The sequence below is a fragment of the Ahaetulla prasina genome, chromosome 3 (assembly GCF_028640845.1).
Source record: "Ahaetulla prasina isolate Xishuangbanna chromosome 3, ASM2864084v1, whole genome shotgun sequence".
NCBI lineage: Eukaryota > Metazoa > Chordata > Lepidosauria > Squamata > Colubridae > Ahaetulla > Ahaetulla prasina.
In genome coordinates this window covers 201,545,850-201,571,914 of record NC_080541.1, presented here as the reverse complement: position 1 = coordinate 201,571,914, position 26,065 = coordinate 201,545,850, and the positions used below count along the sequence as shown (strand labels likewise).

General features: G+C 39.6%; 1 protein-coding gene and 1 long non-coding RNA gene across 10 annotated transcripts in view; one reads left to right on the top strand and one right to left on the bottom strand.

Annotated features, from left to right (window-relative positions):
* ADA (adenosine deaminase) overlaps positions 1-15,602 on the bottom strand; it is a 31,592-nt gene extending 15,990 nt beyond the window's left edge. Inside the window, exons 1-5 of one of the 3 annotated variants that reach the window (XM_058174293.1) lie at positions 15,426-15,501; positions 6,720-6,781; positions 6,306-6,378; positions 5,244-5,366; positions 1,508-1,651 (exon numbers count right to left, since the gene is read on the bottom strand). In XM_058174293.1, the coding sequence (XP_058030276.1) occupies positions 1,508-1,651; positions 5,244-5,366; positions 6,306-6,358 (320 nt within the window). In that variant the 5' untranslated portion in view covers positions 6,359-6,378; positions 6,720-6,781; positions 15,426-15,501. Of the gene's footprint in view, positions 1-1,507; positions 1,652-5,243; positions 5,367-6,305; positions 6,379-6,719; positions 6,782-15,425 lie in introns of all 3 variants that reach the window. The other 2 variants (XM_058174292.1, XM_058174294.1) reach the window with 2 other exon arrangements.
* LOC131193894 (uncharacterized) overlaps positions 15,495-26,065 on the top strand; it is a 30,854-nt gene continuing 20,283 nt past the window's right edge. For 3 of the 7 annotated variants that reach the window (XR_009154049.1, XR_009154048.1, XR_009154046.1), the window contains exon 1: positions 22,255-26,065. This is a non-coding gene — a long non-coding RNA (uncharacterized LOC131193894). Of the gene's footprint in view, positions 15,621-20,228; positions 20,321-20,498; positions 20,576-22,254 lie in introns of those variants that run through there. The other 4 variants (XR_009154051.1, XR_009154047.1, XR_009154050.1 and 1 more) reach the window with 4 other exon arrangements.

Below are 26,065 nucleotides of genomic sequence, written 5' to 3'. Positions count from 1 at the left end.
AAGAAAAAAAGGAGAGAAGCAACCTAGAACTAAGGAGAAATTTCCTAGCACTGAGAACAATTAACCAGTGGAAGGGTTTGCCTTCAAATGTAACTGGAGGCTTTTAAAAAGAGACTGGACAGCCATTTGTCTGAAATATTACAGGCCAGTAATGGCTAATCTTTTTGCCATCATGTGCCAAAAGTAGGGGGAGTGGGGGGGAGTTGCGCACATGCCCACACCCATAATTCTATGGGCCACATGCATGTGCGCGCGACCCCCCACTCCCCCCGCTTTTGGCACACAATGGCAGGTTGGGCCTGGTAGGTCTGTTTTTCGCTGTCTCCAGGCTTCAGAATCTTTCTAGGAAGCTGGGGAGGGCAAAAACGACCTTCCCCAACCCCCTGGAGGCCCTCCAGAGATCGGAAACAGCCCGTTTGCCGACTTCCAGTGGGACCGAAAGTCGGCAAATGGGCTGTTTCCGGCCTCTGGAGGGGGGGGGAAGGTCGTTTTCACCCTCCCAGCCTCCTTGAAAGGCCCTGAAGCCTGGAGACAGTGAAAAATGGGCCTTCCCCACCCCCCCAGGTCCTCTGGAGGTAGGAAACAGCCTGTTTCCATACTGCCGGTGGGCCCAAAAGGTTCAAGAATCAGCTGGCGTGCCAGAGCTGAGCTTGCGTGCCCACCAATATGGCTATGCATGCCACCTGTGGCACGCATGCCATAGGTTCGCCATCACGTTTATAGACTCTTCTGCTTCAGCCGGGGGTTGGACTAGAAGATCTCTAGAAGACCAAAGTCCCTTCCAACTCTATTATTCAGTTATTCTGATTATTGATCCCACAAAGTGAGAAATTTGAAGCATGAACCATCCTTTAAAGTACTAGATTTAAACTGGACAGTAAAGCCATAAAATACATTCCAGTGATATTAATAAGATATTAATATCATAATATCATGCATCAATACATGGAGCAATATTTATAGCTAAAAGAAGTTCACAAGATTGGAGCATAAAATGCTTAATCTTAGTTGCATTGTGTTTATATTTTTTGTTTGTCATTTTCTGCAAAATGATAAAACAAATTATTTATGGAAATTACAGAACTGTTAATCAGAAGAACTGAATCAGAAGAATCAGAAGAACTGAACCAGAAGAACAAAATAGTAAAGAAATGTCCACCTTTTAGTGAACTATGTAACTGTATATTAATCTCTTATATACTATGAAAAATTAAAAGATATGCACTCATTATACTGTCAACATCACTACTGCATGTTCACTGAATGCAAATACAGTGTGCCATTCGTCACAAAACTGCATATTCACCTGCCATCCAGTAATATTTAATTGTTCCTCTTAGAATACTGTAATTTATATATTTTTATTTGTGTTTCCAGGGATGTGAATTTATATTCCCAAACCTCTCAGCAACTGCCATGCTAGCTGGGGAATTCTGTGAGATGAAGTACATTAGGAAATTGCCAAGAAAAGGAAGCGCTATCTTATGCATTTTAAACAATAACTCACTTTTTCTGGTCCCATGGGATAGGATCTACTCCACAATTGGCAAGAAGATGAGGGCAGTACCTCACCTCAACATAGATCACACCTTCCTTTGCTTTCATTTCCACAAATTCATAAGCAATTTTTCGTATAGCTTCTCGGTCACCTCTGCAAATAAAAAAGCTTGTTTTATAATAGACTTAGCTAATTCAGGTCTGTAAAACATGGATCTGCAGAACTGTAAGAGTCCCAGGAAAGAAAGATCTAAACTTGCAACATACTGTTTACAACTCTAATGTGTCCCCAACCAAAACAACAGCATAACTCCCCCTCCCAATATTCTGGCTTTTCAAATTTTCAAATTTGGTAGTATATAATAAAAATCATACAAAAAAACCAAGATTCTGATTCAGATTCAATCCCCAAAATGTGATGCAATAAGCTATATTTACAAAATTATGCAGGGAAAATATTTTTCTTATTTGAACATGAACTAAATAGATTCAGTTAATGGGAAAGTTCAGAATATTTAAATTTCCAGTTAGCTGAAACATAGAATCTTTCCAGTCCTTTTTGCATCCAAGTTCAATAATTTTCCTCTAACACATGTACAGGTCACAAGTCACATGTGCTTAGAATTGAATAAAAATAGGTTTAATTCTAGCTGTGCAAAAGAGCAACACACAAATGGATAATCAGAAATTACTGGCGATATTCCTTGCATCAATTCTGATCTGGAAACAGGACATTTTGTACTGCCAATGTTCTTTTACTATCCATTAAAACCTGTCACTTATGATTGCGTAAATTCTAAGAATGGCATCCAAAATCTATGAGACTGTTTCAAATCAGTACTTTGGGGAGAAAAATGAGCCAACAATGTCAATATTAAAACAAGCAATGTATGGAATGCCAAGAGATTTATGGACCCCAAAGAAATAGGCCATTCATTCTTCACATTTTTTAAATACTACGTGTTCTGACACAGCTCCCCAAATACAACAAACTCTCTGAAATTAACTCAAAAATTCTTTTATTAGGAGCGCCTGCAGCCTGGGCAAAAAGTTTCTCTCTCACCACAGGCTAACAAGTCAGAAGATGAATAGTTGTCTGCCACATCTATTCATCTCCGCCCCCTGCCTTTTATCCCCAGAACTAGGGTGGGGCTTCGCTAGCAGCAGTGGCTCTTCCTTCCCAAGGATCGGCCCATGGATTTCCACTGCCTTCTTCTCCTCTGCCTTCTCCGCATCCGCATGTCAGGAAGTGGACCCAACGGTTCCTCCTCTTCCTCATCAGCCTCCTCCAGACCTGGGGCTGTTGACTCGCCATCTGAGGGCTGATGGATGGCCCAGGCTCCGCCTGTCTCTCTCTCTGCCAGCTCCACTTCCTCTTCCCCCTCAGGTTGCTCTCAGGTTGCCTTGATGCTGATCCTGACTCCCACACCTCCTCCTCATCTGATTTGGCTGCTGGAGGGGCCGGCGCTGACAGGCCACAACACTATGCCTCATCTAAATCATTATTAGCATTAGTACCCAGTGCTAGTGTTAGTCCAAAAAATAACAAAATACATGACTTTGATTTTTTCTTTTTGTATGAGATTCACAGTCATGTGTTTCCTCTCTCATCTCCTTTCTACCCTCAATTTCTCATCTTAGGTCTGGATTCTCAAAAAGTCATAATTCGTTTATTATAAACAAATATTATAGGGAAACGGTGGCTCAGTGGCTAAAACGCTGAGCTTGTCGATCGAAAGGTTGGCAGTTCAGCGGTTCGAATCCCTAGTGCCGCACAATGGGGTGAGCTCCCGTTACTTGTCCCAGCTTCTGCCAATCTAGAAGTTTGAAAGCACATAAAAAATACAAGTAGAAAAATAGGGACCACCTTTGGTGGGAAGGTAACAGCGTTCTGTGTGCCTTTGGTGTTTAGTCATGCCAGCCACATGACCACGGAGACATATTCAGACAGCACTGCCTCTTCAGTTTTGAAATGGAGATGAGCACCGCCCCCTAGAGTCGGGAATGACTAGCACATATGTGCAAGGGGAACCTTTACCTTTATATTTTAAACTAGTATTAAAACCTAGGTTTCAGAAATAGTTGCTCCATACAGATGTAACAGACTTTAATTGGCTGAAAATCATGATACAAGTTGGTATCAGGGGAAAAACTTATAAATGAAACCCAAAAAACATTATCTAGTGTTCTATCTAACTTGATTTAATGCAGACAAACTAGCTCTTATCAAAATGCTATTTCTCCTACCGATTAGACCTGCCATTTCTTCATTTTGCTCTTAATCTGTGAATGAATACAACAAAGACTGCCTAACTACCTGGGTTTTCTTCTTCAACCCCTCCCCAAAAGATTGTCTTAAACTTTCTAGCCTATGAATGCTAAACTCAACTTTAAGAAATAATTACAAATTAAAAGAGCACAGACGGATTCAAATACCATGGAAGCTTCAGATAGAAAATACAAACATATACAGTTTTGGCTGAACTTATTCAATAAAAACTGCATATCCTCACAACTTCTTCTTCAACAGAAATGTATCCCCGAGTAAGCATGGGGAGCACTTTAAATGTTTGAAATGCTGTCTATCAGGAAAGATGGTTCTCTCAACTGATTGTGGATTTTAAACCCATCAACCCCAGTCAGCCTGATCAAAGATAAGGACCGTGGAGATTAAAGTCCAAATATCTGGAGGACACCAGATTGCCTACTCCTACTCTATATAAATGCAAAGTATATTTTCCTGTTTGCTATCCATAATTTGTAATCATATCTTCTAGCAAGAATAAAACGCTACGGTATGCACTTTGGAGCCAATCTATACTAATATACCTGCTATATGAATTTATTTGGATTCTTAAGCCAAGAGCACAATTTGTTGAAGATTCACTGTCCATATGGGAACCAATTGTATATAGTGACAGCTGTGAACTTGTGACTTCAATTCTCCTTAACCAAAATCCCACCATCGTTTAGTTCAAAGTTTAAAGACAAAAATATTCCTCTGCTTTTCTATAACAATATAACACAGATAAAAATGCCATGTAACATAAACTTTTCATGTGGTTAATTCCAGACTTGTAGAGAAAAAAGGAGGAGGAAGGAGTATTAGTTCTGTTCGCTGCCCTGAGTTGCTTATAAAAATAATAAAGATGTGATAAAACTAAAAGAAAATAAAATCCCAAACATATTGTTATAGGAGGATATTTCTCTAGCAATACAAATTAGGACATTACATACATTAAAGCAAGAAAATGTATAAGGAGCAGCATCCAATTTTAAGACTGCACTAATCTCAAGATCACAGCAAGTTGTGCTGACAGCACATTGTGCTGATCTTAAGAAATCTCTTGAAGACACATGGTTTCAAGAACTAGATAATTTTTACACGCCCTTCAAAACTATTCTGCTTACTTGGTAATTGATAAGTATAGAGGATTATCATTTACCAGTGAGTCATATACAGTAGATTAATGTTCTCTTAATTGGAACAATGACATTGATTTTAAAGAAGCAAATTAGAGTGTGTGTGTGTGAGGGAGGGTGGGAGGGAGGGAGAGGGAGGGAGGGAGAGAGAGAGAGAATGCATAAATACAAATACATAACACACCCATAAGTTAATACAGGCAGGTAAAAAAAAAGGATAAGCATGACGTAACAGATTGCTAACTTAGCAAAATGAATACCAGTTTTTAGATACTGAAAATCTTTTTTACAATAAGTAAATTTGAACAAATTATTTCACTTACGCAATAGCTGGCATGTACAAATGAAACTTTTGAAGAAAACTAGTGAGAGATTCTGGTTTATCATAACTAATTTGTTTCAGAAGGCCGTCTACAGTATCTGCAGGGAGACGTATTCCTCTTTTCCTAGGAATTTTAAAAAGTTTGTACATCAACTGTTGAAATTAATTTAGGATTAGTTTTGAACAGTCATTTTTTTTGTGAGTGAATATGCTGATAAAAAACCTGAATAGTCAAATAGTCTTGGCTAACCATTATATAATACTTTTTAATATATCTCCAGCTAACTTCTAACCTGAAAAATGAAACATCCAATAAAATACATATTTCTTTTCTTGGTATAACTTTGTTGATAAATTGTATCTATGCACATCAGATGTTTCCTGAATCTTAATACCAATTCTATTGTCCCATTTCCTTGTGCCATGAAACACTTTAATAAACGAAACTGTCTTACTATTAACTCATAAACAGGAATTTCTAAGCCTTACACAGCAGCATAAATTTCCATTGGGGTAGTAACTTTTTAGTTACTGAAATTATATTATTATGCAACAGCTTCTACTGGGATATAAGCCCTGTTCTCACCGTTTTCCATTTTTCTAGCATTTTGCCAAAATTTTGTGATACAATCTGTTTTATTCGTAAATGTCCTGTAGCTTTTAAACAATTTTTCATGTTCAGAAGTTTTAAAACAGTCAGATATAGTAATGGGATAAGATCCCAGGTTTTTGTATCCTATTCGTTCCTAACTTTCAGTTTTTTCCATTTATCTTTAAGGTAAAGGTTCCTCTCGCACATGTGTGCTAGTCATTTCCGGCTCTAGAGGGTGGTGCTCATCTCTGTTTCTAAGCCGAAGAGCCAGCGCTTTCTGAAGATGTTATCCGGCATGACTAAATGCCAAAGGTGCATGGAGCGCTGTTACCTTTCCACCAAAGTGGTCTCTATTTTTCTACTTGCATTTTTTACATGCTTTCGAACTGCTAGGTTGGCAGAAGCTGGGACAAGTAACGAGAGCTCACTCCGTTATGCGGTGCTAGGGATTTGAACTGCTGAATTGCTGACCTTCTGATTGACAAGCTCAGCATCTTAGCCACTGAGCTACTGTGTCCCTTCATCTATCTTCCTGGGATCAAATCTGAGAAAATGATAGAAGAGATTATTGATATGATGGGAACCATGATGGTACAACTGTGCTGCCCACTTTTAAGCCGATTATACAAATGAGTAAATATAACTATGATTACACCATTGATTTACTTCCTGAAATAAAACTTGCTTGTTCTAGCTATATGGAATTTTACTTCTAAATTCATAAATCATTTACATAAGAAGTGGGATTAAAGTCAAAATGTTTCCCTTTTTAAATTTAAACAGAATAATTGAGAAACAGTCTGCAAACAATATTGATTAATGATGAAGTACCAATGGCCTGGTTATTTTTTTTTAAAAAAAGAAGACCCAGAGTTGTTAACTTACTTGCCAAAGTGTAGAATAGTTTCTGGCTTAATGGCTCCATCCAAGTGGACATGAAGTTCAACCTGCAAGAGATAAAAAGTTATATAAATCTACTGTAAATTAGCCATCTAATTTTCACATCCATCTGCATTTTTACTCCCTTATAACAAATGTGTTCTCCCTCCCCTTCAACCAAATGCAAGCCGTTTTAAAATTTGATGAAAATTCAAATAACCTTGTGAAACAACACAGAAAATTTCAAGTTCAAAACAACAAAACAATAACAAAAATCCCTGACGTACATACACATAAACTGCCTTGCTTCTGCTGAGGTGTTCTGAACCAGAGGTCTCCAACCTTGGCAACTTTAAGTCTGGCGGACTTCAACTCCCAGAATCCCCCAGCCAGCAAAGCTTAAAGTTTAAAGAAGTCCGCCAGGCTTAAAGTTGCCAAGGTTGGAGACCTCTGTTCTGAACAGAGTCTGACAACTATCCATGACTATTCATTACAAGGGAAAAATAATGTGTAACTGAAGATGCAACAGTACCTATATTCTGTGAAAGATCTTAGAATCCAATAAAAGGTAAAGGTGCTCCCCGTCTAACTGTAGTGGGGAGATGTTCATCTCCATTTGTTAGCTAATGAAGTCAGTGTTGTCCGAAGACATTTCCACAGTCATATGACCAGCATAACTACATGGCACAGGTTACCTTCTGTTACCTTCTCACCAAACCTATTTATTTACTCACATCTGTATGCTTTCAAATTGCTAGGTGGGCAGGAGCTGGGACAAGTAATGGAAACTCACCCTGTTGCACAGTGCTTGGGTCTCAAACCCAGGCCCTCAAGCATTCCAGCTGACAAGCTCAGTGCCTTTGACTGCTGAGCCATTGCGTCTCCTTTGTACCAATATGTCATTATTTATTGCATTTTGAATGCCCTGAGGAACTCAAAATATGTGATCCAAGCTTCATTCATACAATAATTATGTGAAGTACCTGTTCACTAAATCAAGATGATATATGTACCCAAATTGATCCTGTAATTGAAGAATTGACATACTATATTTTATTATCTGTCATCTTGTACTAATATGAAGACAGCTTTAGTGACATACATTATTGACAAAATGTCTTTTTCCCTCTTTTCATTCCTTTCACTTGTACACAGAGTATTTGCAGACTAGAGAAAATATTCTGATGAATATGTAAATAACATCCAATTCAGATGAATTCTTGTTTTCCTATTACAAGTGGTCCTTCACTTATGACTGCTCATTTAACAACAGTTCAAAGTTATGAGGGCCTCAGGAAAATTAATTTACCACCTGTCCTTGAAGCAGGGGTGAAATCCAGCAGGTTCTGGAGAACTAGAAGCAGAAATTTTGAGTAGTCCAGAAAACCGGCAAATACCACCTTTGGCTGCCCCCAGAGTGGGGTGGGAATGGAGATTTTGCAAAATCCTTCCCCCAGGAGTGGGGAGGGAATGGGGATTTTGCAATATCCTTCTCCTGCCATGCCCACCAAGCCATACCACGCCCACTGAACCAGTAGTAAAAAAAATTGGATTTCACAAAATTGGATTATGACCATTGCAACAGCCTCACCGTTACGTTATCACAATTTGGATATTTAGCAAGTAGCTTGCATTTACAACTAGTTGCAGCTACATCAATTGGGGAAGCCAGTTTTCTTAACAACTACACAATTTACTTATAGTCATGATAAAAATGGTAGTAAAATCAGGTCTGGTCACATGATGAGCTGATTTACGATTTATGATGGAAATACTAGTCCCATTTCTGGTGGCAAGTTGAGGACAACTGTTATATTAATTTTCTATAAATGGCGGGACTAGCAATGATAGAAATGATTTTTCATAACAGTGCCAAAGGCATAATAAAATATACAGAATTCAGAATTATGAAGAAAGCTTCTGGGAAAAGATCTGTTTCAAAAGATTTCAGATTAACATGTACAAATTAGAATTTTTGTTATGTCAAAAAAATAAAAAGAATTTCCAAAATTAAAAGGATATATAGCTAAAAAGAAAAACTATGCAATGGTGTATAAATTGTGTGAGAGAAAAATGTAGCATGCAAATGATACAAGCAGTACTTTTGACATTCCTCGATTTCCTACAACGAATTATTAAAAAAAGTTTTGCACGTATCGCATTTTATAGTAAATGAATGGGCCTTTCTAAATATTAAGTGAATAGGAATTTAAGATCATGTTTCTTCTGATCACCAAATAAAAACCTGTACTAGTTATTAACTATCAGCAAATAGGCAGCATTGTAAGCAAATTCTTGAATTTACTAATGGAATTATCATTAGGCTTTCCAGCTAGCTTCTAACTTCTCAGTTATAATCCAATGACCTCATATGAATGAGATGTACTTTTGAGTTTGTTTACTAAGTCACCCAGCTGGTTGGGACTACAACTCACACTCTCCTGGCTTCTAGGCCAGCACTTTAACCATTAGGCCACCATGGCTTTATTACCGTATATACTCGAATATAAGCCGATCCGAGTATAAGCCGAGGTCCCCAATTTTACCCCAAAAACTGGGGTAAACTGGGGACTCGAGTATAAGCCGAGGGTGGGAAATGAGGCACCTACCGGTCGGCGAAACCCTCCCTCGGCCGAGAAGGCTGGCGGCTCCCGCCCGCCCTCTCACTGCACCGGCAGGGCTTCCCAGCTAAAGCAAAAGCCCGCCAAGTTCGCGCCGGCCGGTATAATGTGAAAAAAACGAAAAAAAAAAAAACTCGAGTATAAGCCGTATATACTCGAGTATAAGCCGAGGGGACGTTTTTCAGCACAAAAAACGTGCTGAAAAACTCGGCTTATACTCGAGTATATACGGTACATGCTCATCAGACATATAGAAAGTTAATTTACATATAAGACATAGATATCTTACATATAAACCATGTCTGTTATTTCATACATTGCCATAGTATTGAGGAAGCCAAGCCAAATCTGTCAAGTTAAACAATACTAATTCTACACAACATGTTACTGTTCTGCTTGAAAGATATTAGTAGAGTAACAAGCCCACAATCAGTCTATAACTGAATGCATATCCAGTTTCTAATGGAGCTTGACACTCGTTCAGTTCCACTGAATAAGAATTACATCCAGTCTTTTTATAACTAGAATCAGGAAAATTTCATCAATTAACTGGAATACTGACGCAGCATTGTTTCTAATTAATTAAAGTAGAGCTTCCAAGCAATATGATCCCACTAGCCTGCCCAGCAAATTGTCATGAGTCTGCTTGAACACTAATTTTTAGAGAGAACATTCAGTTCAATAGTATATGACGTTTTTGTATATTTTATTCTTCTAACAAAAAGGTGAGAAATATTGTACTTTTTTGAATAGATGAATTGCCCAGTTATTTGATCTCTCTACAAATGAATGGGTGATTGCACATTTCAAAGTTAGGAAACTAAATTAAATAAATGTGACACCACTCGTTTCATTCATTGTTTTCCAATGGAAGGAAAAGATACAAAATTTCTGGCTGTATTTTTTTGTACATTTACTTGGGACTAAGTTTCATAAAGTCCACCAGGGAGTGACTTCTAGTTATACATGTAAAATTTTGGGCTATCACTAGAGCAGGGGTCCCCAACCCTGTTTGGAATTGGGCTGAGGAAGCGATGGGCAAGCAAGCATGCGCGTGCAACTCCACTTGCACAAGTGACTGGTGAGCAAGTGTGCAGCTTCATTTGTGCAAGTGGCAGGCACATGTTCCCACCACTTGTGCAAAGAAAGCTGCATGCGTGCTCACTCATCACTCGCGCAAGAGGAGCTGTGCACACACATGCCTCACCTGCTACTTCTGTGGCCCGATTCCCGCCCTTCCCATCCAGAAAGCCAGAAAGGTTGGAGACCACTGCATTAGAGTGCATTTTTCTGGAATGTTATTTAATGGATGAACAAGAGTATATCTTGTCTAATATTCACTGTACTCATACCACAAGACTGGTGATTTATTTGACCTCATAATATCATTACCAGTCCTATAATGCTTCTTTACATAAAGCTGATGTACCAAACACATAAGCAAAAATGATCACCTTTTCCCAAATGAGTTAGAATCCATAGGTTGAGATTGATTTGTTCTTTTTAAATTAGAAATTAGATAGAACATTTTTACTACAGACTCAAGTCCTTAGTTCATCAAAAGAGGACAACTAAGTCTCACAGCACACAAAAATAATGTGATGGAAGAGGCAAATAGTTTAGGTCTGTTTATTCACCAAGGGACTAGTGTAACAGAGTGAGGAAAACTTTAAAATATTTAATTATGCATGCACAAGATTTTAACTCAGTTTACTTTCATACAGGAAAAAGATTTAGCTACCATTTATTTTTCCTGAAAAGGCTTGGTTTCAAATTAAAAAGAATATATGACATAAACCGGTGGACTCCAACCTTTGAGCAACAGAGACCGGTTCCATGGAGCAGTTTTTCTGCGGATCGGAGGGGGCATGGTTTTGCATCCTGCAGATGGGGCTTTGCTTGTTTGTGCGGCCCAGTTACTGGCATGCCACGGACTGGTGCCGGTCCACGGACCAGGGGTTGGGGACCCCTGACACAAACAGTATAAACTTGAATTCAGAATTCCTTTGAACTGCTAATTTGTTCTGCTAATGGGGTAATTTCAACGTTGCAATGGGAATTTGACATTCTCGAATCCCTAGTGCTGCTGTGTAACGGGATGAGCTCCCGTTACTAGTCCCAGCTTCTGCCAACCTAGCAGTTTCGAAAGCACGTAAAAATGCAAGTAGAAAAAATAGGGACCACCTTTGGTGGAAAGGTAACAGCGTTCCGTGCGCCTTTGGCGTTGAGTCATGCCGGCCACATGACCACGGAGACGTCTTCAGACAGCGCTGGCTCTTCGGCTTTGAAATGGAGATGAGCACCGCCCCCTAGAGTCGGCAACAACTAGCACGTATGTGTGAGGGGAACCTTTACCTTTACCTTTCAACATTATAATTGTTCAAAAATTACTGTTGGGATTTGGAGATACTTTGGAAAGATAAAGACAGTAGTCTGGGAACTGTAAGAAAGAAGAGGAATTGGGAGAAAATTATTCAGAAGTTCCATTACATCACAATTCCTTCTACAGACTGTAGGAAAAGTTTGTTTGCAGAACATACACTCAGAATACACTTTAGAGTTAATTGTCTTTTGAACTGATCAGCAACTGAAAATGTGTCTAATGTTTAAAATGGAATTGAAACAAAAAAACAAAAACCAAAGTCTCTGCTTAGAGAAATATAAAGAACGAACAGAGCTGCAGCGTAAAATAAGGGCAGAAGATATAATATTTTCATTCTTCTTCTCCCACAAATCATTTTATAGTGCCCATTTGCATTAAAATCACCAAAATAAAATTTTTACAATTTGTGCCGTGTACCACATATTTAGCATTCTAAGAAAGTCAGTTTCCTAAGGGAAAAAACTACCTATCTTAAAACAAGTTTGAAAGTTTCAGTATATGATTTTCATGATTCAATTGCTGGCAGTTAATGAATTTTTCTATGAACCAATATGGGGCCAAAGATTAATAATATGCTTAGATATTTTAGCTAAATACATGAAGTGATCAGAGCATCTCTAAAACAAGGGTAGGGGAGGTAGAGTGTAAATGGGAGGTGTAACTGTAGACTGGATGCATAGAGACAAGACTTCAATCTATAGTAGCATGTATCCCTTTGGCCCTTTTGCCCCTCCCAGTTAACTCTGCAGGAAATACCAATGTTTATATATTTTGTCTGTTCATAATTATCAAGAATTTTCTATATGATATTGCTAAGTCTGAGTGAGGCAGTACTTTTTTGTTTCTAGGATACATCAGCAATTCTGAGAATTCTTTTTTTTTAAATTTTCTTTGAGTCAAGCACAGGGACAAGCCTCTGCAATTTCCTTGTTAACATTTTCAGAAGTGGTTTGCCATTGAGTTAGGGTTCCCTGGGGCTGAAAGAAAGGTTGATTTGCCCAAACTTGCCCAGCTGGCTTCTGTATCTAAGGCAGGATTAGAACTTGAGTTTCCCTGTTGCTAGTCCAACATTTTAGCCACTAGAAGTGGTTCTCTAGAATAGCCAAGTCCATAACCTGGGTTAAAACAGATAAAATCAATATAACAGTTCATGCATTCCACAAAGCATTAAATATCAAAAATAAAATCTATTTTCAACTTTATTATTCATTATGACAAAGCAAATTATATCAATAACATCTTTCTGCCATAACATAACATCCTATATCCTGGAATAATGTTCTCTCATTCAAAATTACATTAGATTTAAATAAGATCAGAGCTAAAACTTATTTTATAAAACTCAGATGTTCTTGATTTTTGTTAAATAATTCCATTAGTTTCACAAAAACCTGTTTGAAAATAATTAAGCAGTTTCAAGCAAATGGTTTCAACTTTATCAGTAAGGCACTATATGGATTAGAACCATATATATGGCAAAGAAAAATATAATGCCGTATAAGTGTAGATGTAAAAGCTGTCAACTATTTCAGCCAACATGAAAGGACTATGAAGTATTTTATTGTTATATGATTTGACTAGGAACTCAGTTCAAGTTCTGGATTGATCTGCAAAACCGTCTTTAGCCCACTATATCAGCCCATCCCACCCGGTTAGGCAGGGAGGGTATGCTGTGAACTCCATCAGTTAAAGAATTTTTACTGGTGGGGGTCCAGGAGGCCAGACTGCTCTGCCATTGTCCCCACTCTTTGGAACATTCTCCCCCTCCCAGAGATGAGGTGGGCCCCCATTCTCCTGGCTGTTCAGAAATGTTTGAAGATTTGGTTCTGCCAATTCACTTGGGGCTCAAAGAGGAACACGTAGCCGTGAGGTTTGTTAGCGCCTTGAAGGCCTCCACTGCCTTTTTAACTTTGTTTTTATTATTCTATTTCTGTCTTAACTGCCCCCTGTGGGAATATATTTACATTTTTTCTGTTTAAATTGTACACTGCTGAGTTGCTCTGCAAGTGAGATAGGTGGTTTCCAAATTTGATAAATGAATAGAATAAAAGACTCAGAGCTGCCTTGGACTGTGAGATGAGTGGCAAATAAATATAAGAAAAAATGTTCAGATAATGCATATAAACATCTATTTTTGAAAGATCTATTGAGATAGTAGGTGGAGTACAGTAACAGAAGCTACTAAACTAGACTATCGTATGAGTATATAAAATTTACACTGTGAAATGTAGATGCAAAAATTCTTAAGATACACCAGTTTTGTAATTGTCTAGTCAAACACTAAGGTATCAATGGGCAAAAAGAATTCAGTTTTCCTCAAAAGTGAATACTTAACATTGTCATTCACTTGCGTTTTTCAGATAAGGCCTGGAGATAATGTCAAATTACCTGGAATGAAGATAATGTACCTTCATTCCAGGTAATTTCAACACCACAGTCATCTTGTCAACAATGCACAATATCCTTGTGGGATTTTCTTTTTAATCTCCCGGTCTAATGTATAACCATATTTCCTAGGGGGTGCCTCATTCAAAATTGATTACAGACAGCTCCAGCTTAGGAGAGGACGATTACCCACAATCATCTAGATGTTGCTACCTCGCTTGGACAAAGGTTAGGGATCACATGATAAAGATAGTTCTTTAATTAAACAGGCAGAATTACTGATGAAACAAGAAACCGCAACAGAATAAAATGATGGATAACTGTGGGAAGTGATAGCAGAAAAATAATAGAGGCAATGAAGACAGGAAAGAGATGAACTGTCAAAGGGTGAAATTTATAATGTAAGCAATTTGGGATAATTAAGACAGGATGAGACAGCAATCTTAAGGCGCTGTTGTCAAAAGGATGGGAAACCATGACTTAGGTTGGCGACAATCAAGTGTAATTTGGATTACCTGATTCAGACATTATTGGATGGAGCCAGCCAGTACAGGTAGTCCTTGATTTACAAATACAATTGAGTCTAAAATTTCTGTTGCTAAGTGAGACATTTGTTAAGCAAATTTTGCCCCATTTTACAACCTTTCTTGCCGCAGCTGTTAAGTGAATCACTGCCGTTAAGTGAAATCTGGCTACCCCATTGACTTTGCTTGTCAGAAGGCCGCATAAAGTGATCACATGACCCCAGAACCGTCATAAATCGGGAGTCAGTTGCCAAGCGTCTGATTTTTGCTACATGACCAAGAGGATGCTGCAACTGTCATTAAGTTTGAAAAACAGTTGTAAGTCACTTTTTTTACAGTGCCGTGTTGAACGGTCCACTACATGGACTGTTGTAAGTTGAGGACAACATCTAAAAGCTCAGTTCCATCCAGTCATCCAGCAGCCTCTACTCTACCCTGAATAGGGACTACAGGGTCCTTACAAAGGGAGCGTTTTATCCAGTCGCTTTGAGCCTTGAGCTGCATTTTTAGCGAAAGGCGGGTCGGTGACTGATTAGCAACGAGGAAAATAGGAGCCGGGGAGTGGGCTCAGGCAGGGGAAGCAAGGGTAACTGAAGCAGTTCTCCAATTACAAAGAAATAAGCCCCCGGCACTCTGCGAATCACCGGAGAGCAGAAAGGCAAGCCCCCCAGCTTCAAGGGAAGACTAGCGGGGGTCTCTCAGTGGGCTTTAGCGACTCCAACTCCCCGCCGAAGAAGCACCGGCTCCTCGGCGTCCAGGAGAAGCGCCTAGTCAGAGCTCACACCGGCTGCTCACTCACCTTGGGCTTATCGAAAACCGGCGGAGCGCGCTCCATACTGCCGCCGCCGCCTCCGACTGCTGGGCTAGTCAGGATTCCTGTGGCTGCACCGGCCCGTCCTGTCAGGCTTTTTGCAGGGGTGGCTCCGCCCAGCGGTCGCTTTCCAGGCCGGTCCGCCCGCCCAGTGTCTCTCCGGGAGTTGGAAGCGCGGCTGGGGTGAGAAAGTATTTTTAAAAAATATATATATTTATATATATATATATGTATGTATTTTAGATATTTTCTTGAGCGAAAAGCGACTCGGCGGGGCGGGGGGCGTGTAAGAAAATTGTAGAGCGATAAATTCTCCCCGCGCTTTTGCTTCCCCGCCAAGCGTGGTTGCGCCAACCCCGGGCTCAGCCAAAGGCTTCAGAGACTGATTAAAGTAGTTGTGCATGGGTAGGGGTGTGGTGTGTGGTTTTTTTTTTGGTGGTGGGGAGGGCAGGAGGAGGAGCTTTAGACTGAATTCGAGTCAGGCTTTTAAGAAGATCCGAGGAAAACAAAACAAAGGTAAAGGCACCAGGTTTGCCCTGATGAGCACGTGTTACTGTAAAGCTTTCCAGGGATCCCATTCAGCAATGTGGTGGATAATATTAGAATAGATGATCTCATGGTTTCAAATACCGAATGGTCTTACCAATAACTACATTCGGCATTCAGAGCAGAATTATATCGTTTTAAAATTAGAAATTAAAAAAAAAACCACGACTTTTTGAAACTTATTATGAATGTTTTGCCCAACCCAATTTATTCAACCTGATGTGCCAGTAAGAATTAAATTATCTTCATGTTATGTTAAAAAAAAAACCTCTTGCAAGATAGACAAGTGTAAAGTACAGATGTTACTGAAAGCATTCTACAAGTTTGCTTATGGTTCCCATACCAGTTGAACAGGTTTAAATTAATCTTTGTACACAACTCAGAATGAAGTGTTTGAATTATGTACTACGCCGTGCATTTAGCAACACTTAAGGTACTAATAGTCTTGTACAAATAACCAATAATGGGACATAGATTTAACTCCACTATTTAACTGCTACAGGTATCTATCTACAAGATGGTGTCATTGGACTTTGACATACAATGTACATAACAATAAAATGTACTTTAATTCAGTCAAAATTATGAATGGCCTTTAGAGGTTTTTTTTCAATATTAAAATGAAATACTTCCAGTTAGTCATTCTCTGTGTTAGTAAGACTTCAAATAATGATTTTGCCATTGTCAGGATTACATAATCTTTATGTTAATTATATAGTTTATATATACTACTTTGTATTTCTGATTGTCACTGCTTATTTTATCCTGTTACTTAATATATGTGTAAATAGATTTTAGTCTCTAGATTAAAATGTATTCTTAAGAATATTTGACTGCTGAGTCATTCTAGGGCCTCTCCCCACCTGCAGTTAAATACAATCCTGGTAACTTCTGAAGTCATCTTTACTTACGTTGGACTAGCATTAAAATAATATTTTCCCCCATTCAAAGGTAATTTCAGCATGTACACAACCCATTACGGATTCCAAGCATTATCTTGAACAGAAGTCAAGAAATTAACAGTAAAATTAAGATAGGGATTACAGCAATAATAAGAAAGCAGATTACATGCCTATCAAATTGTATGCTGACTCAAGTGATTTGTAAATAGCCATGTAAGTTTAAAAGGCATTACACCTTCCATTAGACCAGAAATGAAGTTGGAAGCTTAAGATATTACTTAACTATAGCTTCCAGTGTCCCAAATCATATACCCAGTGGTAAAAAATGCTGGGAGTTGTAGTTCAAACTAGATGTAGAAAACCATAGATTACTTATCCATATAATCAGACTTTTAGAAGACACATATCTAGTGTTTTCTTTATCATGCAGGCAAGTCAGATCTTGGGGTTCATCAGTCTGGAAGCTCCAATCTCTTCATTCCAAAAATCATATTCAGTTTCATATATGCTTGCATTCCCATTTTCTCTTTTCATCTTATTTATATGCACATGTATTCATTCTAGCTATATTAATACATCAGTTAATGCAAAACTCTGTTTGTTACAATTTGCAATGAGGTATAGTGACACTCTAAACCAGTACTTGAAATGGTTTAAAATGTTTTATTTATTTTGGACTTTTATTGTGGAAATTACAATTTATTTTCATTGGGTATTTGGATATTCTGAAATTGAATCGTTATTTTGGGTTGTTAGTGTGGAAGAACTATTCTGGGGAAACTTGACTAAGAAGGATAGCATGCAATTAAAATAGACAGCATCATATATTCTGTTCAGGCGTTGGCCTGAACAGAAATGATTTACACCAATGTATTAACTGGTATAAATCATTTCTGATGTCTGGTCATAAGAATACTAGGCTTTCCCTTGACCTCCCATTTTTATTAATATTTTTCATTGCTTTATTTGCTGCTGCTTCCTAATTCTAGTGGGAACCTTAAACAAGAACTATTGCAAATTAATGATGGTATAAACAAGTGCAGATAAGACTGAGGAAACCACATTGGCAGAGGAAGTATGTGGCTCTTCTGCTTGCTTGGTAAAACTAAATACCAAAATTAAAATAAGACAATTCCTGGAATTGGTTTTTAAAAACATGATTATTGCAGCTAGATTCAGAAGGTGATTAATGCTTTTTCTAAGGAAGGGCAAAATGTCATAGGTTTTAAAGAGGTAGTAATGTGACCTCCCTTGAAATGGGCCGTGGTGGCTCAGGCTGTAAGATAGCCTGTTATTAAAACACAGCAGCCTGCAATTACTGCAGGCTCGAATCCCACCAGGCCCAAGGTTGACTCAGCCTTCCATCCTTTATAAGGTAGGTAAAATGAGGACCCAGATTGTTGGGGGGGCAATAAGTTGACTTTGTAAATATACAAATAGAATGAGACTATTGCCTTACACACTGTAAGCCGCCCTGAGTCTTCGGAGAAGGGCGGGATATAAATGTAAAAAAAAAAAAATGACCACCTCTCTATGTATTAGGTCACTTCTGCCCCAAATGCTAATTCTTACCTATAACCCCCCCAATAGGTTATAATCAGCATTACAGTGACAAGATTGATTATGAAACCTTGATTATGATTCTGTCACATCCAGTCAATCCAGGAAGGATCTGTATACGCTTCCACCAAGAAGTCTGGTTGCCATAGCATAATGAAACATTCTGCCCTCAGTGTTATGGCCCCTCATGTCTGGCATTCAGTAAAACACTTAAAACGTTTATTTGAAAATGGAACATTGGTAACTTTGATCCCTAGTTGATGGTGTCTGAGTGAATAGACTGATTTAAATATGCTATGTTGAAGGGATGTTTTATTGATGGGGTAGATAAAATGATTTGGGGATAGTTTTTATGTTATATTGACATGTCCTATTTACCACCCAGAGCTATCTGTTTGAAAGGTATAGACATTTTGTGAATACATAAAGAATGCTGTAGGTGTGAATTGAGGCCTGTCTCCAAGTACAACTCATTAGATAGTCACTATTCTCATTTATTCTTGGCTGTCACAATGGGTCAGTCATTTGTCCTCTCATCAGCTGAATTGTTTTCATCGGAAAACTTGCACAATTTAACAAAATTTATTTCTGTTTAACTGTTTACATAGAAAGGTCACTTAGGAAACACTTGTTTCTTAAGAAACTAGTGACTAAAAAAATAGTAAAGGAAATAGTAACAGAAAGCCAAGTGGGTGCAGTGGTTACTTACTATACTGTGTGTACTGGCTGAAAACTCTGTGACTGTGAATTCTAGCCTGGTGAGATACTTGTGAGCCAATCAAGCTCCTCTGGCTCTGGGACAGGGATCTCCAAACTTGCCAACTTTAAGTCTTGTGGACTTCAACTTCCAGAATTCCTCAGCCAGCCATACTGGACTTCAACTCCAATTCTGGGAGTTGAAGTCCACAAGTCTTAAAGTTGCCAAGTTTGGAGACCACTGCTCTAAGAAGAAGACAGTGGCAAACTGTTTCCAGAAAATGTTGCCAGGAAAACTGCATAGATTTGTCCAGATATCTTATCAAGATTGACTGAAAGGCACTAAATAAATAAACATTACTGAATAAACATTTTTTTGTAAATATAAATGTCAAACAATAGGTGACAGCAACATTTAAATGTACTTTCCTAAGATTTAAACACAAACAGGCATTATGTATGGTACAGCTATAGGATGCCAACTTGGAAGCATTTTACAAATAGTCCTCTTTTAGCAACCACAATTGGGACCAACTCAGTTGTTAAGTGAAGTGTTCACTAAGTGAAACCATGACAGTGCTAAGGATCTTACTTCCTTTCTTTTGCTTTAAAGATTCGTGAAAGTCATAAATGTGAGGATTGGTTGCAAAGTTACTTTTCATCACTGTCATAACTCTGACCAGTCACTAAATGAGGCAATCACTAAATGAGCACTACCTGTAGTATGTTGTTCACAGTCTCCTTGCAAATCTGAGAACAAATATAATCAATATGAACGGTGACTCCAATACAATCAAGTCAGTGCAGAAGAACTGCAATTTAAATACAGTGGCTGAATGATTTAAACAGGCTGGCTGGGGAAATCTGGAAATTGAAGTCAATACAATATAAAGTTGCTAAATTGGAGAAACTCTGAACTATGCGTAGGAGGAAATTCTGAACTATGAACTATTTTATAGCTATTTCATTATATTAAATATAAATGTAATTAATTGATTTATCAGTTAGCCTGGCTTTTATTGGCCTGGAAAATGTAAGATAAAAGCAGATTTTTATTTACAGCCCTAGAGCAAGGTTTGTCTTTATAGCTTGCTGCAGAAAAGTTCTACCTTGGCATTGCTCAGATGACCTTGGCTGACCTCAAAAATCTCAGCAGAATTAAACCTGGTTAATACTTAGGTAAGAGACAATCATGGAATACCAGAACTATAGGCTTGGGTTCTCTTGTTTGGAAAGTGTAAAACCAACAAACCTGAGCCCAGACAAAATTAGAGTTTTGTAAAGTCAAATTAATAGAATGTTTCCTGTTCAGTTATTCTGTGTACATCTAAAGCTTCCTGTTTCTCTTACATTAAAGACGGTTTGATGGAAACTTGGAGCATCTCTGACCATATCCAAGAACTTGGGAGAGTATTTGTATCTCAAGGGCCTCAGGTTTGTACATCTAATTTACAAAATAGAACTAAAGATCAGCACTTTTTTTGCTTTCTAAATAGTTTACTAAGAAAGCAATAGATAGATATATTTTTGATGGTGCTTAATGAATTCAGTTTAGTAACCCGAATAGATCTATTCAGAGTGTGGCTGGCTTCCCCTCAGGACTTGTCCTTTGTTATAGCTGCTATTGAAACTGAGATAAATGAGTTGGGTCTCTCATTTGAGCCCAGGAAATTAGGAGAGGAAATTAAGGCTTCCACAGCTAGTTCTTGTTCTGATATGCTGGACTTTATTCTAAAAATCCCATTGCCCCTGGAAATTCTGGGAGTTGGAGTCTAGCACCTGGTTGGGAATGGCTGGTTAACACAGCCACTAAGGAATCTCAGAGAACTGCTAGAAACCAGTGTTGTAACTATTCTTCAAATGCCATTGCTAGTTCTGTAATTCATTTGGATAGCAACACTTATTTGTACTCTATAGCACAGGTGTCAAACTTGCGGCGTCATGTTGCCGTCACATGATGTTCCACAACGTTTTTCCCCTTCACGGAGCTGGGGTGGGCTTGGCCTATGCATGACGCATCCGGCCTGTGGGCCGCCACTTTGACATTCCTGTTATAGAGAAACTTCATTAATAAATTAATAAATAGCAGTGGAAGTAATAGAAATAAAGTAAATGGCAAATAGAATAAATAAGTAAGTAAGTAAATAAATAAATAGCTAGCAACAGGGAAACACAGTTGCTACTGAGATAATGATGCAGGACATGTCCTCACCCTTTGCTAAGTGTAGCAAAATAATGCCTCACTAGCTGATGTGGACGACCCATTCATGTGCGATGGCCTTTATCTCATTCCCAGCCTGTTGTGGAGACTAAATTAGATTGGTTCTTAGTTGTTTCACTTTAAAAGCATTTTTAAGCTTATCCTAAGGCAGTGATGGCTAACCTTTTTGCCATCGCATGCCGGGGGGGGGGCAGGGGGATCACGCGAGTGTGTGGCCACACCCGTAATTCTATGCACCCCACCCTCGCGCATGCGCACATGACTCTTTCCCGCACACACACGCGATGGCCCGGTAGGCCCGTTTTTCTCTCCTACCTGTCTCCAGGGCCTCTCTGTAAGTCTGGGAGGGTGGAAAATGGCTTTCCCCATTTCCCTGGAGGCCCTCCGGAGGCCAGAAACGGCCTGTTTCCGGTTGGACAGGAAGTGACGTTTTTTGCTGTCCCCAGCCTCCAGACTCCTAGAAAGGCTCGGGGGGGGGGGAGCTGGGGACAGCAAACAAGTCACTTCCTGTCCAACTGGAAGTTGGTAAACGGGCCATTTCTGGCCTCCGGAAGGCCTGGGGATGGGTGGGAAAGGCAGTTTTCCATTCTCCCAGACACCTAGAGAGGCTCTGAAGCCAGGTAAGAGAGAAAAACGGGCCTTCCCCACCACCACCCAGGCCATCTGGAGGCAGGAAGCAGCCTGTTTCCCTGCTTCTGGTGGGCCCAGAAGGCCCGAAAATCAGCTGGCCAGTGCGCGCATGTGCACCGGAGCTGAGTTCGTGTGCCCATTGATATGGCTACGTGTGCCACCTGTGGCATGCATGCCATAGGTTCGCCATCACAGTCCTAAGGCCTAGAGCAGTGCTTCTCAACAGGCGCGCCCAGGGGGCGCGAGGCTCGAAGGGGGCGCGTTTGACCTCGGCAAACAAGCTAAGCCCCGTGTTTATGTCTCTGTATCCAATCAGAGAACAACGGGAGCATCTGATTGGCTGTCCAAAACCCTTGTGACACGAGCCTGTCGGAGCCATCTTTAGTGTGGGACTGCCAGTACATGTGACTGCGCATGCTCCTCCCTTTCAAGGAGAAAAACGCCTGAAAGAAAGTCGCGCGGGGGGACGCGAAAAGTGTTTTCTTCTTCCTAGGGGGGCATGACAGAAAATAATTGAGAAGCACTGGCCTAGAGGAACGTTGTCCATGGGATCGCGATGAGTCAGACATGATTTCGCAACTAACAACAACAGCAACCCTCTGTACTCATTGGTGATGCAATAAATGGCATATTCCCATAGTGGCATCTGCCTAGCAGGATAGCTTTAGACCAGTGGTTCACAAGCTCAGTAAAGTGAAGTTGTGTGGAATTTTGCTCCCAGAATTCCCTATCCAACATTTTTCAGTTAGGCTGCTACAAGCTTCAAGAGCTGCTTGTCTACCCCTCAACCCCAGTTCATCCAGAGAAGGTGAGAGTCCAACATACAATTAACTGCAGAGGGCAAAACTAATCATTGTGTCCTGTTCCTTCTGAGTGATGAGGTTAAGGTGGGATGCTGTCCTTATTGTTTGATGCTGGACAAGTTAAAGCAATTGGCAGATGCCTTAATTTGCCCTCCCACCAAAGGTCATCAGCCAGCAGCAAAAATATGCATTAAAGTGGGCTGGGGAAGAGACAAGTTTTGATAATCGCTCAGAGGGACAGGTTTTGGTCAAATGTCCCTCTGGTTCTGCACAAATATTTTGCAAAGTAAGCTATTGCGCTTATCTGTTGATTTAAGGACTGGAGGAAAGCATCTTTGAAGAAAGACACATAGAGGCAAAAGTGATCTCACTTAATATTAGCATCTTTTTTTACCCTGGAATCAGATTATGTATTTTCTTTTTCTTTTATTACTAATGTTGCAAGACTAATTAATAAACTATTCTATTATATAGTAAATGATCAAAATTTTAGAGGCATGCAACTGAATCACAGAGTCCGTCTAGATTTTATTTTTTTTTGGTAGTTTAAAGCAAATTGGTGCCCTTCCCTTTTCCATCCTTCCAGTTTAGCATTCACCTAGTGAAGATTTCTTGGGAAATCAAAAGCCTCCTCACTCCTTTGTTACTTCTTAGCTTAATGATTGTAACTTTCCTCTTCTTCCAAGAAAGCCTTCCTTTGCTGCTCTTAAAATTCGGACACACCTTGAATTTTAATTTGCTGCCTTACATGCTGCACTGAATGGAAATTCTGTCCTTCACGTACAAACCAGGCATTAGTATGCCAACTCTAAATACTGACTCGATAGTAATTTACTGCAGGTCATATTAGGAAAAATGAGATAAAGCCATTTTAAACTCTTAAAACCATCAGTCTTTCGCTTGGCTTTTATTTGTGTGTGAGCAGGTGGTTTTTTTTTTAAAAAAAAAGCAGGACAAAAAAGGCTGAATATCAGTATGCAACAAAGGGCCAATTGTTAGATAGCATTACGGGAGGAAGTCAAATGTATTTGTTCTACTGAGTCAGCACAGCTCAGGATACTTTTCCAAAAGAATGTAAACACCCGTATTCTTGTTTATAAAGCACACAATCCTCTTGTGAGAAGCTTTGTCTTTAGGGTCAGGGTGCTTTAAACTGGGCTGATCTTGATCCAGGGCATCTATTTTTATCCTGTCATAAGTTGCTTTCGCTTCTCATATAGAGATTCTATATGGCAATTATTGGGAGCAATTTAACGAATGCCTGTGTGCAAAATCTTAGCATTTTTAACTAGCAGAATATCACATTAGCAGAAACTATTTTCTTTTTAAGCAAGGGATTTCCTGTGCTTGAAACAAAAGCAGAAATGTCTGCCAGTGGCACTAGAAATAGATTGACAAAATTCTTCTAAGTATTCTGAGGTTACTTTCATGGGTATTGAGAGCAAAGGGCAGCAAATGATACCTACATGATAATCTCATCATATAAATACTGTGGTTTACCATATATAATTATGCCAGATGTTGGGACAGGGGAAGTAAGGATAGTACAGTATTTGACGACAAATCATGTGTCATGATTTTGCATCTTTATGGTTTGCTGAAGACTTCATAGTTACTTTTTAATTGCAGGAAATAAATCTTGGGTTTTAAGTAAAGTCACTGAACTTTCTTTAGTTGTTAGCTCTTTAAAAGACAGCTAAATTCACTCTCCAACCTAAGTGTTAGCTTGTTTTTAGCTTTGCTCATTCAACCACCAGAGGTTTTATGTGTGTGTCTATACATATATATCAATCTAGGTCAAAAGTTACAATTTACAAACCAAAAAATGAATTGGGCCAAAATCAAATATATCATGTTATGGTTTATGCCAACCCAATTACATGCAGTATGTGTATAAAATGAACTGAACGTGTAAGCTGTTTTAACCACAGTATTGCTTGTTGAACAAGCCACAGTTGGCTGGATTTATGCATCATGCTCCAGTAAAATCAAACAAACGATATAATGCATGATGCATATGATGTATGAATCCAGTCTAACTATGGTACTATACTTTGGAAATGCAGAAAAATGGTGCCTGGGTGTCTGTGAAAGAGAAACAGGACAGAGGTCATTTTTTCTGGAAGACTAGATAGTCTGCACAGATTATTTTCCAGTTAGAAGAGCTGCCAAAGGGTGGGATGGTTGCTGATTGGCAGAACTACTTTTATTCCTTTAGCCATACTCTCTATATCTTTGAACCTGCCACATCTAACCTGCAAAATTCCAGACCACTATTAAATATGCCAGCAGATACATTGCCCACCCCCATTTCATTGCCCATGTAATGGCCATCTAGTTCTGCAGCCCCAATCAGATCGGCTCCATTTTGTTTGTTTTTTCTTTAACATTGTACATTGAATGTCCCCTGTGATTTGTACAATCCATAGGAAAAATCCTATGCTAATGTTAATATGTGATGTTAATTCTTTCTAAAATGTGAATTCATCAAGTGGCAAAGGGTGAAAGGAGGTGTTTAAAAAACCCTCTCCCCTCTGGTCAAATGATCTACAACAGGGGTGTCAAACTGGCAGCCCAGGTGTTCTGTCCCCCTCCCCACCTCACAAATAAGAACGCATGAGCGAGTGTCTAACAGTCATTTAATTTACAACCGACCTGAAGTTCTTTTTGCGGATAAAAGACTTGGCAGCTGCAGTTCAAAGGCCTGCCAAGTTACTTATCACTTGGCAGAGACAGGAGTCCACGTGTCAGAAGCCGTTTCCGTGGCAGCCAAGAGTTCACAGAATAATTCCTTCACACAGTCCAGGCCTTAACTCAAAAACAACCGATCCGAAGTTCACGCTTCGTAGTTTTGTCCGTCACAGGGGCTACGGAGCCACTCCGCCCACTTTTATCCCCTGTGGGGTATGACTCAGTGACTCAGCACTCTCTGGGCCTGCCACACCTCTTCCTTTGCTGTGCCCGCTTCTCCTTCCTACGCTGTCTGGGATCAATACAGGATTGATCCTCCTCACTCTCTGACGGTGGGGGCTCTGACACACTTTCTTCCTGGCCTTCTGCTGGCACCTGAGGTATTGCCAGAAAGGAGGGACCTGGAGAGGGAGGCCTTGTCGGCTCCTCTCCCTCAGAGTCATCCTCCTCCATGAAGACAGGCTCGGGAGCCGGAGTCACAACACCAGGGGCCGGATGCGTCACGTGCAGACCACACCCACCCCAGCTCCATGAATGGGGAAAATGCCATGAAACATCCCATGACGGCAATGTGACATG